We start from the raw sequence: 17,547 nt of genomic DNA on the forward strand, positions 1-17,547 counted from the left end.
GGGTTTGCCAGTACATGCCCTCAGTCCTACCTTCTTAGAAAAATCATTCCTTTAAAGTAGCACAGAATGAGATGTTTTGTGCATTAATTGTCAAATAGAACTGTTTTATCTACGCTCAGCAGGCACAATAGGCAGATAGCAGGTGAAAAGCTCACTTAGGAACTGTCAATGCCACACGGTTCCACTGACCTTCTTTAAATGTTTCGTTCCCTTGGATTTCCAAAGTGCAACTTGCAGATGTAATCAAATCTGAGTGAGATGACAGCTCACATTTTTTTAATTCGAGTCAAGCTGAACATCAAGGTTGACCCTCTCAGAAAAAGGGTAGAAGTGGGTTTTTCTTCTGGTACATGCCTCAATCTTTCCTCCAATCATAAATTTAAAACGTACAGTGGTACCTCAGGTTACATACACTTCAGGTTACATACGCTTCAGGTTACACACTCCACTAAGCCAGAAATAGTGCTTCAGGTTAAGAACTTTGCTTCAGGATAAGAACAGAAATCGGGTTCCGGTGACACAGCAGCAGCAAGAGGCCCCATTAGCTAAAGTGGTGCTTCAGGTTAAGAACAGTTTCAAGTTAAGTACGGACCTCTGGCACGAATTAAGTACTTAACCCAAGGTACCACTGTATTTATTTTGCTTTCCTGGGGTTGGGAACCTGTGTCCTTCCAAAGATTGTGACTCCAACTCCCATCAGGCCAATGGTGAGGGAAGCCGGGGTCTAGCAACAGCTGGAGAACTTCAGGTTCCTTGCACATGCATTAGAATCATAGAATTGTAGAGTTGGAGAAGATCCCACGGCTTATCAAGTCCAAACTCCTGCAATGGAGGAATTTCAACTAAAGCATGACAGATGGCCATCCAATCCCTGCTTGAAAATCTCCAAGGAAGGACAGTCCACAACCTCCAGAAGGAGACTTTTCCACTTGGGGTCCATCTTCATTTTGAGATCCATGGGTTATGAAAAATTGCTTTGGTATTTGGCTGCAATGAATAGCCTCCCTTTTACCACCAGCTGTGGCATCTAGAATGCCATCAGTACATGAAGCCTTTTCCAAGTCTTCATAAAAAGTGTGCTCTCCCTCATGGAGAGCGCGTGTTGCTGTGGGGTCCACCAGGCCACCCCTCTGTTGCCAGGCAGGATTACTAAGGAAGCCTGTGGCAACGATTGGATGGCTGGGTTGCTGGGGTAAATCCTATTCTGCAATTTGGTGGGAGGGATCGGATGTTTTAAATTCTGTAAACGCAGCTTGGAGCTTTCTCTTTCGCTGTGTGCAACGGATCACCCGCCCACCCGTCCTAATTTTGGGGATTTGCATTATTGACCTTGCTATGCCTGTCATGGGGTCATCTGCCATTGGGGCAGGGGCCTGGTAGGAATTTTGTCCATCTGGCTGATTGGCTGGTGCCATTTGGTTTTTGCCTACTGCGTAGCAAATTGGCACAACTTGTACGGTTGTGGTTAGGCATTGGTTATCAATTCGTTGGAGGAGGGGTTAGGATTGGCTGGGCCTGCCCCTCCAAGGTTGCCGCGGAAAGGGAATTCTGTTAAAGAAATCCAGGGGCTTGCCATCTTTTCGTCCGAATCTCTGGAATGGGCTAGGGGAAGCCCAGGGCAAGCCCCAGGGAGCATGCGGGGAGAGGTGAGGGCCTGTGCCTCAGCTCCATTTCCCCCCAATATTGTTTTCCCTTACTCGCTTTCGGTGGTGCCCGGAAGTCAGTTCTGTCCCCAGGTGGGGGGACAGATAGTCTTAACCAATGCCTAAACAACCACTCACATTTATGTATTTCAATAAAGTTGTGGCCAAAATTATGCCAAAAACCTTAAACAAAATTTATGTGTGTGTTGTGAGTTATTTGAGGGGTGGCTTGGGGACCTCAACACGCAATAAGGGCTTGCTCATACACTACCATGATCGCAAGGGGGACATCATATTATTTTCAAGATACCTTCCTTCTATTTGTTTCATGTGCCTTAAGAAGCCATTCCATATATTTAGTTAAAATTCAATTATTATTTATATATATAAAAATGTGTGGGTAAAACCTTATAAAAATTCCCCCCAATTTCCTTCCCCCCCCTCTATGCATGGTATATTAAAACAACAACTATTTTAAAATGCATATCCAGTTTTGCACAGGAGGATGCTAAATTTGCATACCCTAGATGAAGAGCAGTTGGCAATAACTAAGGAGGAATACGTTCAAGTGAAGATCTTCCTTTGTATTTTGCTTTATACAGCTTTCCTGCTGATTCTGTGATCCTTGGGCACACACCAAAGGAACACATCTGTTGTATGGTTCAATTAGCATTATCTATTGCATAGTTAAGACTTTGGGTGAGGGGAGCTGTTGTTTCTGTGTCAGATCTGCACAGAATGTTTGGGGAAAACTGTGATCCCTAGAGAGAGGGAGAGACAGAATGAGAATTGGTTATTTTTTTAAAAAAGTCACCATCTGAACATATTTACTTGAAAACCATTCTCACTGAGTTTAGCAGAGATGACTTCTAAGAGAGTATCATAGCCTTAGGTTGTGATTTTATACCTTCTTTCTTGGGAGCAAACCCCACTGAAGTCTATGATACCTTTTTCTGAGTAGACATGTGCAGAACTGCACTGCAAGGAAGAAAACTCTCCCCCGATCTTACAAGGCACAGAAATTTATTTGAAAATGCAAATCTCTATTCAGACATAACAAAGCATTTAATTTGTGAACCAAGCTGGAAATCTCAAAATTTGCAAAGAGGCGTGTGGGTGGGTGGTGTCCTCCAAACTTTTTTCTACTGAGATTTTTGCTGAATTCCTAATTAAGACAATAACTCATTTGACTGGCAGCCTGTGGCAAAACAGAAATGGGTGTAAATGGCAACCAACTTTTAATTAAATAATTATAATTACACATGTGCACATTTTAGTGCTGTTACTCTCTCAAATACCAGAATAGGGCAAGGGCTTAGTCGTAGGTGTTTAGCTTTCCTTTAAAATTTTATTCCCTGAAATGTGAAAGTACATATTATTTCCTAAGCAAACAGCACACACCCTGAAAAAAAGAAACTGTAACAAAATGCAGCAAATGTTAATTCTGATGGGTAAAGGCAGCCTCCAGGAAATCGTGAGGCCGTGGTACACACTAATCTTTACATTATTTAAAGTATTCAGCTTTGGAGGTTATTATTTTTGTTACTGAATATGTAGCTTCTAGCCAATGATGGGTGCACAATTAGAGAGAAGGCACAACACCCGGCCCTGGTTAACAAGCTCATTAAATTTAGTCACATTTAAAAATGTCAAAGATGCATATATGTCCAGGAAGCAAACTTCCACATGTGCATCCCTAGCCGGATGAGGAATGGCAGGTGCAGATGGGTACCAGATATGTCATTCTATGCCCAGCACACGTGCCAGAGCTGTACATGCTCATAAGATCAGAAAGAGCTAAATCCAGGTTGCTACATCTAATCTCCTCTGATCTCTCCATCCCTCAGATAGTGCATGCCATTTGTTTGACCTGCCGCATTAGAGTCCTTCTGTATTATGCCTGTTTTTGTTTAATAGTAGTGTTGATCTGTTTCATTCTGTTTCAGAGCCTCTGTTAGAGCAGAGATCGCCAACCCAGCACCCCAGGTAGATGACCCTCATGTATTTATTTATTTAGTTAAATGATTTTTAAAAAACAAAACAAAACCAAAAAAATTATCTCTGTGTGTCTTTTTTATTATAAAAAATACAGGCACTTCCTTCAACCATGCAAGAGTTTTTCTGAATGCCTATGTGAGTGTGTGTGATTAAGAGAGATGTACTGGAGACAGAGAGATAGAAAAAATGTTTCTATGGTAGGGTTGCCATATTTCAAAAAGAAAAATTCCAGAACTTTTTTGTGGGGAGGGGGAAAACTTGTTGAGCTGCTTTCGGGGAGGGCCAGTTGTTGAGCTTTTTTTGGGCCAAAATCTCCAAGTTTTTGAGCTATTTTTTTTAACAGAAATTAGCCAACAAATCAACACTTCCAGCATGAGTTGCCATATGCCTGGGTTTCCCCAGACACTTTAGCCGATTTTCAAAAATTTCACCGGGACGCTATTTCCAACAGACGAATTCCAGATATGTCAGGGAAATTCCAGACATATGGCAGCTCTATTCTATGATCTGTAGGTGTGCAATGACTGCGTGTCTGTGTACATGTGTGCAGACACACACACGATGTGTGCAAGGCAGAGTGCATGGGAATGGGTACTAGGGAATGTTCCCTGTTGTTGCTTGTGTGTATATGTGTGGAGGGAATAAATCTGGTGTGATCACCAAAATGAGGACCTGCCAGACATAGGTGTTGGTGCTGACCTTTAAAGCCCTAAACGGTCTCGGCCCAGTATACCTGAAGGAGCGTCTCCATCCCCATCATTCTGCACGGACACTGAGGTCCAGTGCTGTGGGTCTTCTGGCAGTTCCCTCAGTGTAAGAAGCAAAGCTGCAGGGGACCAGGTAGAGGGCCTTCTCGGTAGTGGTGCCCGCCCTGTGGAACGCCCTCCCATCAGATGTCAAGGAAATAACCAACTACCTGTCATTTAGAAGACATCTGAAGGCAGCCCTGTTTAGGGAAGTTTTTAATGTGTGACATTTTAATGTATTTTTAGTCTTTGTTGGAAGCCACCCAGAGTGGCTGGGAATGGGGTACAAATTATTATTATTATTATTATTATTATTATTATTATTATTATTACTATTATGTTTCTTATGGTAGTCATGAGGTTGTCTGGATGGGGAAGAGCAGCAATGTCTTGCGTTGTGTTATGTCATGCCTCCCATGTTGTGTGATGCCACAATCTACATGACAGCCACCTATGACTGACATCACAGCACTTTCTGAAGATTCAAAAGATGCTGGTCCACAACTTCTGTGTTAAAGAATTGGGTACGAATTCTAAGGCAGAAACTATTCTGGACTATTCTGGTTTGCTGACTTTCTCCTTCCTTCCTTTCCTACTAAACTTAGAAAATCTGATTCCTTTTCTTTTACAGGCTTTTTGATATTACTTTTAAAGAGAAATGTTAGTCTTTAATAATTGTCATCATAACTAAAAAATCTATTTTGGTATTGGTATTGCTGTTACTCTTAAAAGGAGTGATTTTTTAAAATAAATAAATAAATAAATCTACGAATCCTCATTTCTCCTTTGCTCTCTGTCCCTTCTGTGAACTAAAATATGATGTCAGCATTTGTTTTGGCAACAAGGACATTGTTCTGACAATGTAGATAGCCATAATCCAGTCTAATAGATAGTAGCCTGTTCCACCAGCTCCATCAATTTATCTACTTGATGCCTCTCATCACTGCCCGCTGTTGTTGTTTTATGTATACAATCATTAGACTTTGCAGAAAGCTTCAGTTAGAAATCCTGTCTCATTATCCATGAGACAGACAGTCTAGGCACAATAGTTTATCCAATGGAAACTTGGATATTTTGTTTTCTTTTCTCCAAGATCTGCAGCCTCTTGTGCCAAAAAACTAAGCATGAGGGTTGCATCCATTGGTTAGAGTAATCCAAACTATAGGGAGCCAGCTCAGTTCATGTCAGGCGTAGTTTGTTGTTGTTTAGTCGTTTAGTCGTGTCCGACTCTTCGTGACCCCATGGACCAGAGCAAGCCAGGCACTCCTGTCTTCCACTGCCTCCCGTAGTTTGGTCAAACTCATGCTGGTAGCTTCGAGAACACTGTCCAACCATCTCGTCCTCTGTCGTCCCCTTCTCCTTGTGCCCTCCATCTTTCCCAACATCAGGGTCTTTTCCAGGGAGTCTTCTCTTCTCATGAGGTGGCCAAAGCATTGGAGCCTCAGCTTCAGGCTCTGTCCTTCCGGTGAGAACTCAGGGCTGGTTTCCTTAAGGAAATCAGGCGTAATTTACGTTGGTGTAATTTACCCCTATTCCAAATTTGTTCAGGAGCAGGGTTACCAACAGTTGAGCTGGCCTAAGCTTGGTTGTAGAAAAACAAGCCTTTAAAACAAGCTCACAACACCCTTTTTGTAGTTGTTGTCAGTGTGACTTCTAATGGGTTGCTCGTTCACGTACCTGAGCTGAGCAGAGTTTGAAAAAGAGGCAAGTCTCTCCCTGCCCTGTCACATCCCAGGAACATTACCTTTGTGAAGGAAGTACTTCTTCCCAAAGTTTAATTATGGAACTTACTCCCACTGGCAGAACTCCCACTCCCACTGATGTCCACCAACCTAAAGGTAAAGGTAAAGGTACCCCTGCCCGTACGGGCCAGTCTTGACAGACTCTGGGGTTGTGCGCCCATCTCACTTAAGAGGCCAGGGGCCAGCGCTGTCCGGAGACACTTCCGGGTCACGTGGCCAGCGTGACATCGCTGCTCTGGCGAGCCAGAGCCGCACACGGAAACGCCGTTTACCTTCCCGCCGGTAAGCGGTCCCTATTTATCTACTTGCACCCGGAGGTGCTTTCGAACTGCTAGGTTGGCAGGCGCTGGGACCGAGCAGCGGGAGCGCACCCCGCCGCAGGGATTCGAACCGGTCCACCAACCTAGGTGGCTTTAAAAGAGGATTTAAAATCTTGGAGAAGAGGGCTATCGACGGTTACTAGTTACAGTCATACTTCTTGTTACGTCAGTTGCATTTTTTCAGGATATGAACGCAGCAAACCCGGAAGTGTATACTTCTGGGTTTTGCCGCACGCGCATGTGCAGAAGTGCTTTGTGTGTCTTGCACATGCACAGAAGTGCTCTGCGTACCTCACACATGCACAGAAGAGCTCTATTGTGCCATGTGTGTGCGCAGAAGCAGCGCTCTAGTTGCGGACTTTTCAGGGTATGAACGGTACCCCAGAATGGATCGAGTCCTGGAGGTACCACTGTATCATGGCTATGCTCACAGAAGGAAAGAGTGTTGTTGTGCTCTTATCCTGTTTGTTGATTTCTGATAGGCACCTCATTGGCCACTATGAGAAAAGGATGCTGAACTAGATGGGCCATTGGCCTGATCCAGCAACCACCCCTATGTTCTTCTTATGTTCTTCAGCTGAGCCAGGGTGGAGGACGTAAGATGGCATATCTCTGACTAAGGCAGGATGCAGCCCCAGTTAAGCCCAAGTTCAGCCAGAGACCCACCTCTTCCAAACTCTGCTTAGCTCAGTGGACCTTGGGTTTGGATTTTTCCCTGTGTCGTAGAGCAGATTTATTGATATAAATGCACTTGGTTAATGTAAGTTCATTGATTTTAATGGGTCAACTTTGAGTTTTATTTAATTGGAGCCAACCACACTCAAGGTTCCCTCACAGTTTTAAATGCAGTGTAAGGTATTCTCTGTAGGAGTATAGTGTATTTAATTATGGGGTATCAGAGTTTTTAGGGGGTTAACCAGGCTGGGATAGCTGGGATAGCAGGCTTGTTGGTTTTTTAATGTCTGATGTAGATTTTTTTCAGTTTCATTGTTCTGTATGGGACAATGACAATAAAGATTATTGTATTATCGTAATGTAACGTATCATATCGTACATGTTCAGGAATAATTTCTGAAGTGAGAAATTCCGACGAAATAAGAATGGCAGATGAAATTAATGGACTATGCAGAATTGCACAAAATGACAGGAAGGATTCAAAACCTGCAGGACCAGAGATTTACAGAAGACTGGAAGAAGTATATGAATTATTTGAAGAGCAACTGTAATCAACAAATTACGCTAGTAGGACTACAAGACATTTTGAAAGGATAAATATACGAAGTGTTACAAAGTAGAAAAAGATAGAGATATTGGTTATGAGTTTGAAATGTAATAGGGAAGATAAGAAATACATACTAAGAGATTAGACTGGAAAATTTTCAGACATGATTGATGGAAGTCAAAAAAATTGAATAAGATGTAAAAGTATGTTTAATTACTGTTGAAAATGATATGTTAAAAACTAATAAAATTTATATACCCAAAAATAGGAATAATATTGAAGTGGGGATCATTTTCTACCCATGCAGGCTCCCCACACAATTTAGAACCTTTCCTTTTTCTCTCTCTGAAGTTGTCCCATGGTGAATGGGGAGTGTGGCTCTGCCCGCATTGGTAGCTTTGTGAATGCTGATGGTCCTACTCCCCAGACAGCCATGCATCAAAGTACACTGTGCTTGTTTGTAGGGCTCTTCACTGCAGACCTTCAGTGCAACTAGCGGGATGCTCTGTGTTATCCTCAAAGCCAATGGTATACTTCCAATTGCTGATCGTTGCCTAGAGCTCACTTCATTGAATTCACACATGAAGAGGGCTATTGTCACAGCATGTCATTGCTAAGTGGAAGATGGCAGCCATCCTGCAATGCCATTTTTGAAATATATGAAACCAACATGAGACTAATTTAAACTAACAGCCCAATTTGCCAAATGACTGGGAGGCATTTGGCAAATGGCACTTGCTCTGTTGTATGACAGTCACATAGATCTTACGTAACTGATCTATGTGCTCTGACTGGTATGAGGAAATAAATGGCTAGTCCCTCATTAACAATCCTTTATTTGCCATACTTTCATTAGAATGCAAACTTTGAGTATCTGAAAACAATTAGGTTGTAGTGCAGGATCTGCTTACTTTAAAACCTTTTCTGGTAAAATGGGCTGCCATCATCTTCAAGTTGCTGCTGACGAGGAAAACATGTTTTCAGAGACAAATACAAACAGCGATCTTATCTTTCTCTCCCCCCTCCCTTTCTTAACTAAAAAGAATCTCCATCAAGCATAATGAATTACCCCAGGGAAACGAACTTACACATATCTCAAGGAAAACAGTTTAAAATACAGTATCTGATGGGAGAACTGTCATCTTATTTGTGTTGCTGAATTGAAGCCATTTAAGGGATGGTTTTTTGGGACATGGGTGGCACTGTGGGTAAAACCTCAGCGCCTAGGACTTGCCGATTGCATGGTCGGCGGTTCGAATCCCCGCGGCGGGGTGCACTCCCATTGCTCGGTCCCAGCGCCTGCCAACCTAACAGTTCGAAAGCACCCCCGGGTGCAAGTAGATAAATAGTGACCGCTTACTAGCAGGAAGTTAAAGCATGTTCTCACTGAAAGAGAGCACGGGTTGCGGATGGGGCTAACAGAACACCCCATAGTTGCCAGGCAGGATAGATTCAAGAGCCTTGAATCAGACTGGAGGTTGGAGTTGTTGGGGTAAATATGATGTTGCCAATTTAGGGGTGGGACCTGAGGCTATTTAAGTAAGATCCACTGCTCTTTTCCTTTCTCTTTCGCTGTGGACACCAGATCATCAACACCGGAGCGAATCAGCGAGAGTGGTTTTGTACTTTATCCCCTGGTTTTATTCTTTCTTTTCTCCTTTCCTCTTATTATTGTTTTACCTTCATTTCCTTTCTTTAGTTTATCATTCCTTGTTATTTACCCTTATTTTGATTGTTTGGCTGTACTCTGGGCTGCCCTCACAGGGGGGGGGAGGGCCCTGCTCCCGGGCGGCTTTAGGCCCGGCGCTCGCTACCGCGGCCGGCCAAATCTGGTCCCTGGGGGGTTGGGCGCGTTGCATGGGGTGACCGGCTGTGCTCCCCTGCTGTTTGCCCGCCCGCCGCAGCACGGCCCGGATTGGGCCTGCTTTTTGGCCTCTAGGCTCCCGGGTGTTTCCTGAGGCCTTTGCTGAAGCGCTGCGCTTGGGCGGCGCCGGGCGACTTACCGGCTTCACGGCGCGTCTCCGGGGCCGGCCTCCGTTGCGGCGTGGGCGGCGGCGGGCTTCTGCTGGCCCGCGGCGCCTCCTGGGGCTCCGTTTCGGGCTGGGCGGTGCTGCGCGCTCCCTTACGGGCCGGGCGGCGATGGTTTAGCCCCCTTTTTCCCGTCTCCCAGGCCCGTGTGTTGTAGGCCCGCCATTTTGTGGTTTAGCGCCATTTTGCCTCTCTCTGGGTTAGTAGTGGTCTCTAGCGGCCGGGCCTGGTAATTGCAGGGCTGCTGTTGCTTGCCTGTAGGCCTTTAGTGGCCTACTAAACAGTGTGCTTGTTGTTAATTGAAGTGTTTTTTGCAGACAATTTTGATTGTGACCAAGCGTTAATTTTATTGGCATTCGGGTTGGTGCCTTACTGCTGGTTATTTCATTTAATTCTTAATTTTACCTGCTTTTCTCCAATTTATATTTTAGTTTCTTGTTCATTGATTTGTTTCTTTTCCTCCAGCAGTAGGATGGCACCAAAGAAGGTAACAAGGAGGCCTGCTCCTGCCCCTCCTGCAAAGAGGCCTATAAAAGGCCCATCCCAGGCCTTACGTTCTCCTGAGCCTGGCCAGTCATTGAAGCGCATCCAGTCTATGGTTTCTAGTGTGGCTGGCGACCCGGTGACGCTGGCGCGGGTCGAGGCAGAGATGGATAGCCTCTTGCACCGTTCCTCAACCCCCTCAACTTCATCTGCAATGCCGGCTCCTCCCATGGGTGTTTCTTCTCCAGGCGCTTCATCTAGTGAAGAAGAGAGAGAACCATTGTCAACCGGCGGTTACTTACCTATGGTGCAACTGGCTCAGCCCCCGGCCTTACCTGTGTCACAGGTGGCTGCGCCAAGGGGTCAGGGTCGATCCAGGGTTGGGGCCAGGGGGAGGCTGTCAACCTGGGGCCGGGTGAGAGGTTCTTCGCCTGCCCAGTCTTCAATAATGGGGAGTGCGGGTCCGGGTCACTCACAGGTCGTCTCTTTCCAGTCAGTTCCAGGTTTGGCGCAACAGGGTGACGCATCTGAGTCTTCGTTGGAGGACAGCCTTCACCCACCTCCAAGGGCTTCTTCAGGCGGACACCGTCGCCGTAAAAAGGCCTCTAGGAGGCACTCTAAGAGGAGACGCAGAGATACTTCGTCTTCGTCTACAGGTACTTCATCCTTAACCTCCAGCAGCGATGAGGAAGCTTCCCTTAAGCTTTATTGGGGTTTTGGCGAGACCTCTGGTCTCCCGAAGTGGATTTGGGAACAGAGGGCGAATTCCCATAGGGCTCGATATGGGGCGGTGCAGGATTGCAAGGATGGAGTTTTAGTGCCGGATGTAAGAGTTTCCACCAATTCAGCTAGGGATCTTATACCAGGTGCCCATTTATCTGCTAAATTGTGGTCCAGGATTTTAGATGGCCGTTATGTGGACATCTTCAGCCTGGCACCCCCCCCTTGAGGGCCAGGAGCCCCTGGACAGGGGCTCTGCTTCTTCAAGTAAGCGAACATCCATTGCCAAAGGGGATCACAACTTTGAACGGTGGTTGGATAGCTTTCAAGTTTTTGCAGGTGTGGTCTCTGCAGCTTATCCCAGGAGATCTCTGCATTTATGGGTTTACCTTTCTATAGTCCGTTCAGCTTTTACGATGGCTGGAGAGGCCGCTGCTTTGGCGTATGATCAGAATTTTAGACGCAGGGCAGCCAAGATCCCCACGGCGCGTTGGGATCGTAAGGATTTAGACGTTTGGACCACTTACGTGGCCCCTCGCATCGACAAGAAGGCCCCTGACACGTTGAAGCTCAAGTCGGCCCCAGCCAAAGCGGGCCGAAAACTGTTTTGTTGGGATTTTAATAGAGGTTCCTGCCAACGGCAACCTTGTAAATTTTCCCATGTTTGTGAGAGATGCTCGGGGAACCATGCTGCCTCGGTCTGCACGGGGGGGGGGGCTTTTCGTAGAGGGGGGGCTCTCAGCAGTCCCCAAAAGTCGCCCCCCAGACCCCTGTCACTGGAACAGGGAAATAGCGTTCTTTCTTCTCTAGCTTATACCCCGGTGCGACTGCAGCCGTTATTGTCTCTATTGGATCTATACCCTGATAAGGTCTCAGCGTCTTATTTGCGCGAAGGTTTTTCGGCAGGTTTTAGAATACCTGTGGTGTCAACCCCGTTGGCAGGGAACCCTGCGAACCAGAAATCAGTCAAGGACATGCCAGAAGTGGCGCGTAAGAAAATTGGGAAGGAGCTGGCTTTACATCGTATGGCTGGTCCTTTTGCTGTTCCCCCTTTTCCTAATTTGCATATTTCGCCATTGGGCATAGTGCCGAAGAAAGCCCCGGGGGAATTCCGCCTGATTCATAACCTTTCTCACCCCATTGGCACGTCAGTAAATGACGTTATTCCCCCGGAGCTTTGTTCGGTGAAATGTGCTTCCCTTGATCATGCGATCAAGATGATAAGGAAATTTGGGCCTGGGGCCCTTCTGGCAAAATGCGATATCGAATCGGCCTTCCGGCTGCTTCCAATCCATCCTGACGATTTCTGGTTGTTAGGTTTTCAGTTTGAGGGGGAGTATTATTTTGATAAGGCCATGCCCATGGGCTGCTCCGTAGCCTGTGCAGCTTTTGAATGCTTTAGTTCATTTTTGGAATGGGCCTTACGTGATAGGACGGGTTTGGGTGGGGTCATCTCGATGATTTTTTACTGGCCTCAGCGGACAACACGGGGGACTGCGTTTTGCTATTGCAGGCCTTCGCTGCATTGACTGAGGATTTGGGCGTGCCGCTGGCAGCTGAGAAGACTGAAGGTCCTTCTACACAGTTGACATATTTGGGTATCTTATTAGATACTGTGGCCCAAACCTCCAGCTTGCCACCCGATAAGCTAGTAGCTTTAAGGAAGGTGATCGAAGAACTACTTCCCCTAAAGAAGGTCACCTTGCGACAGCTGCAGTCATTGCTGGGTCACCTGAACTTTGCCTGTAGGGTGGTCGCCCCTGGGCGACCGTTTTGTTCCCATCTGGCCAGGCTTACCTCTGGCTTACGTGGTCCGCGGCACAGGGTGCGCCTTTCTAACCAGGTTCGTGCTGACCTGCGGGTTTGGTTGGAATTCCTGCAGGATTTTAATGGAGTATCATTGTGGCAGGATACTTTGAACCTCCACAATGATTTCCAAGTGCACTCCTACGCAGCGGGGTCTTTAGGGTTTGGCCTGTTTTGGGACGGTAGGTGGTGCGCTGAGCGTTGGCCGGTTGCTTGGCGGGGGGAAGCTATAATTCGAGACTTAACTTTTCTCGAGTTTTTTCCCATCGTGGTGGCTGTGCACTTGTGGGTAGACTTTTTCAAGGACCGCCGTGTTTGTTTTTGGTCCGATAACCAGGCAGTGGTGAAGGTGCTGGCCAAGCAGTCTTCACGATCCCCTAGGGTTTCAGCCTTGTTACGGGCTTTTGTCTTGCATTGTTTGCGTGCTAATATTGTGTTTTCTGCCCGTTTCATTCCGGGCATATCTAATGAGATTGCTGATGCTCTGTCCCGTTTTCAGATGGAGCGGTTCAGATCCCTGGCGCCAGAGGCTCGAGACCGTCCGGAATTTTTCCCGAATCATCTCTGGAACCTTGGCAGCACTTAGTTTTACAGGGAGTAGCTGCATCGGTTGCCCCATCCACCTTGAGGTCTTATAAGAAAGCCTGGTCGGATTTTTTAACATTCAATGGGCAGTCTGTGGCAGGAGGTGTTATTGCCCCCCATTCCACCTCTCAGGTGCTCAAGTATTTGGCGCATTTGTTTCAGATGCGTAGGGCGGCCAGAACGCTGCGGATTCACTCGGCGGCTATTTCTTTCTTTAGCAGGGCATATTTTAACAAGGATCCCTGTGGTAAGTTTGTGGTGCGTAAAGCACTGGATGGATGGGGACGCCTTGCTCCTTCTAGGCCTATTTCTCGGCGGCCCATCACTTTTGCATTGCTGACCCAGATGCGCAGTAAATTGCGGAGCATCTGTTGGTCAAAATTTGAGGCTAGGCTGTTTTCTGCAGCATTCTCTTTGGCCTTTTTTGGGGCCCTGAGAGTGGGGGAGGTGGTCCTTGAGCCTAAGCAGGATGGGGGCTCCAGGGGTTTGTTGTTGCAGGACATGAGTTTGTCTCCGTCGGAGCTGCAGGTTAACGTTAGGAATTCTAAAACGGATCAAATGGGCAGAGGAGCGGTTATTCGACTTCCGGCAACGGGGGAGGGGGGCCCTTGCCCGGTAAAGGATCTGCGGAAGTATTTGGCTGGGCGACCTGCAGGGGAGGGCCCCTTGTTCATTCACGAAAACGGCCATCCTTTGGGAAGGCACCAGTTTACTATGGTGCTGCATAAGGTCATAGCAGCATGTGGCCATACAGCATCGGAGTTTGCTCCTCACTCCTTCCGGATTGGTGCTGCAACTACTGCTGCCCACTGGGGTTTGTCGGTGAACCGGATAAAAGATATGGGTCGGTGGAAGTCTGAGGCGTTCAGATCCTATGTTCACAAATGATCCGTATTTGTATACTTACCTGTTGTGTTTTAACCCTAGGTCCGGCCACTATCAATATCTGGATAGTGGGGCACAGTATTGTGCATTGGGCTGCCGATAGAGTTCGTCAGTCTGGATTGGGAGCTGGCCTGGGCCTTCCGCAGCAGGTGCAGGTGACCTGGATTTCCAGAAGGGGAATGCTGTGGAGTGAACTCTTGCCGCTCATGCATCGGCGCGTTCTCCTGGCAGGCCCGCCTACATCAATAGTGGTGCAGCTTGGGGAGAATGATTTGGTTTCTTCCTCATGTTATGGGTTACGTGCTGCCATCATTCAGGATCTAAAGGACTTGGCGGCCTTGGTGCCTGATTCCAGGCTTTTTTGGTCACAATTACTCCAACGCCGTAATTGGCGGGGTAGTCCCTGCCCAGTTGCCACCGAACGTGCAAGGAAGCGGATTAATTCTGCGGTGGGAAAGTTGGTGGTAGGACTGGGTGGGTTCGTGATTCCTCACCAGCGGATTACCTTCAAGGCCCTAGAGTTCTACAGGGCAGATGGGGTTCATCTTTCCCCTGCTGGGAATGATGTTTGGCTCGATTCAGTGGTGACTGAGTTGAGGGTGAGGCTGAATTTGTGAGTGGTTGGCGGCGAGCGCAAGGGCTCTGGTGGCGGTTAGGCATTGGTTAAATTGGTTGGTGGAGGGGTGGGGATTGGCTGTGCCTACCCCTCCAATGCTGCTGCTGCTGGGAATTCCGTTAAAGGAATTCTGGGGCTTACCATCCCCTCGTCCAAACCCTTGGAGCAGGGTGCGGGCCATGTAAGTTCCCAAGGAGCAAGCAGGGAGTAGCTGAGGGTCTGTGTCGCAGCCCCAGTTGTCCCTGGTCTTGTTCCTCCACACGCTGACTCACGGGAGTCAGCGCTGTCCCCCAAGGCGGGGGGGACAGCTAGTCATAACCAATGCCTAAGCAACCACTCACAATCTTGTATGATAATAAAGTTGTGGCCAAAATTATGCCAAAAACCTTAAACAAAAATTAAGTGTGATGTGTGAGTTATTGGGGAAGGGGTGTCCTGGGGAACTCAGCACGCAAACGGCATTTCCGTGCGCTGCACTGGCTCGCCAGAGCAGCTTCGTCACACTGGCCATGTGACCCGGAAGTGTCTGCGGACAGCGCTGGCTCCCGGCCTCTAGAGTGAGATGAGCGCACAACCCTAGAGTCTGTCAAGACTGGCCCGTACGGGCAGGGGTACCTTTACCTTTACCTTTTAAGGGATGGTTTGGTTATTTGCATTCCGCTTTTCCAATAACGGATGTTGAGCTCACAGCGATGCACAATAATCACGACAGCATTTTTAAGAATCCGAAGATTGCAATCGTTTTAATATCAAACACAATGGCATATAAATAAAGCAAACAATAGTGACAAATTCATCAAAAGAATTTATACATTTCAATAAAGTCATAGTAACTCATAGTGTTGCCAGAATACTTCCTAATCACATGAAATCTTACTCCAGAACAAGAAAAAATGGATCAGGTGCACCCTGTTGGTGGTTATCAAATGTATTGGTTTGCAACACTTCAATGGCTGGAAGTCTCGTTTACTGTACGTGAACAATAGACACCTACATGGAACTATACATTTACAAAACAATTTGGAGTGGGTGGGCAAGCTTGTTGAGTCAGTGGTGACTGGTGGTAAACTTCAGATGTGGTTGGAGGAAAAGGATTATCCGGACCCATCTTAATAATAATAATAATAATAATAATAATAATAATAATAAATTTTATTTATATCCCGCCCTCCCCAGCCGAAGCCGGGCTCAGGGCAGCTAACAACACTAAAACAGTGCAACATTATAAAAACATTATAAAAATTAATTAAAATCAAAATTGATGGCAACCATAAACTAAAGTTTTGTAAAGATTGCCAGAGGAGGGTGTCAGGCTGCGCCCTGACCAAAGGCCTGGTGGAACAGCTCTGTCTTGCAGGCCCTGCGGAAAGATGTCAAGTCCCGCAGGGCCCTTGTCTCTTGTGACAGAGCGTTCCACCAGGTTGGAGCCGCAGCCGAAAAAGCCCTGGCTCTAGTTGAGGCCAGCCTAACCTCTCTGTGGCCTGGGACCTTCAAGATGTTTTTATTTGAAGACCGTAAGTTCCTCTGTGGGGCATACCAGGAGAGGCGGTCCCGTAGGTATGAGGGTCCTAGGCCGTATAGGGCTTTGAAGGTTAAAACCAGCACCTTAAACCTGATCCTGTACTCCACCGGGATCCAGTGCAGCTGGTATAGCACTGGATGAATGTGATCTCGCAGCGAAGACCCCGTAAGGAGTCTTGCTGCGGCATTCTGCACCCGCTGGAGTTTCTGGGTCAGTCTCAAGGGCAGCCCCACGTAGAGCGAGTTACAATAATCCAGTCTGGAGGCGACCGTCGCGTGGATGACAGTGGCTAGGTCAGGGTGAGAGAGGTAAGGAGCCAACTGCTTAGCTTGGCGGAGATGAAAAAATGCCGCCTTTGTTATAGTTGCATTTGTATGGTGCATTACACACACACACAGCTTGCTGCAGATTTTTGTTCCTCCAGTCTCTTCATAGCCTTCTCCCTTTTAGAATCACCAACCTGCAAACTGAAAGCGAGATGAAAAGCAATCTTCATGGAACTGTATACACAGTTCTATCACGATTCATTTCGAAGGCTGGATTCAGCTAACCCAGTTCTCCAGTAGACACCAGCAGAAGGATATTTGCTAGTGTAGTGGGGCTTTCCATCCCAATCACATGTCCTCAACACTTGCCCTAAATCTAGTCTGGAGTGTTGGGGAAATCCCTTGAAAAGCACATTGTGGGAGGAAAGAGGAGATAAGTCCAACTGGCAAGCAGAAATACCTGCACAGATGGAATAAGATGGAATGATCTTATTGGCATGACATTTAATTCCACCCCTAATGTTTTACCAATAACCCATGCAACAGGGTTAAACTTTGAACAGCACTATGAAGGAAGTGGTGAAAAGAACAAGGCAAGAATTGATGTCCGCAGGATGCAGAAGAGTTGTTATTGTCCCTAGCCAGCACTGTACCAATGCGCATTAGCAAGGAATGTATGCATCTGTAAGGCTATGAAGCTATACCTAATTATCTGGGAGCAAATTCCATTAAACTCAATGGGGTTGACATGCATAGGATCAAACTGTCAAACATATCCAAAAACAGAAATGCTGAAATCTCCTCCTGCTCCTCTTCTCCGTTGTGTTTTATGCAAGTGCATACGTGTCTCAACAAGATAACACACAGAGAGAGACCATTAATACATTAAAAAAATTTTTTTACATTAACTTGCAATAACTGTCAAATATATATCAAGAAAAAATATTACTTGATTGGAGTTTATT

General features: G+C 46.7%; 1 protein-coding gene across 1 annotated transcript; it reads left to right on the top strand.

Annotated features, from left to right (window-relative positions):
- The first annotated feature begins 10,151 nt into the window (after positions 1-10,151).
- LOC307214198 (uncharacterized protein) lies at positions 10,152-15,078 on the top strand. Its single transcript, XM_079972895.1, has 2 exons — positions 10,152-10,838; positions 14,221-15,078. Exons 1-2 carry the CDS (start codon positions 10,172-10,174, stop codon positions 14,793-14,795), a joined length of 1,242 nt encoding a protein of 413 aa, XP_079829021.1. The 5' UTR covers positions 10,152-10,171; the 3' UTR covers positions 14,796-15,078.
- The last annotated feature ends 2,469 nt before the right edge of the window (positions 15,079-17,547 follow it).

The sequence above is a fragment of the Podarcis cretensis genome, assembly GCF_951804945.1.
Source record: "Podarcis cretensis genome assembly, chromosome: 4".
Lineage (NCBI taxonomy): Eukaryota > Metazoa > Chordata > Lepidosauria > Squamata > Lacertidae > Podarcis > Podarcis cretensis.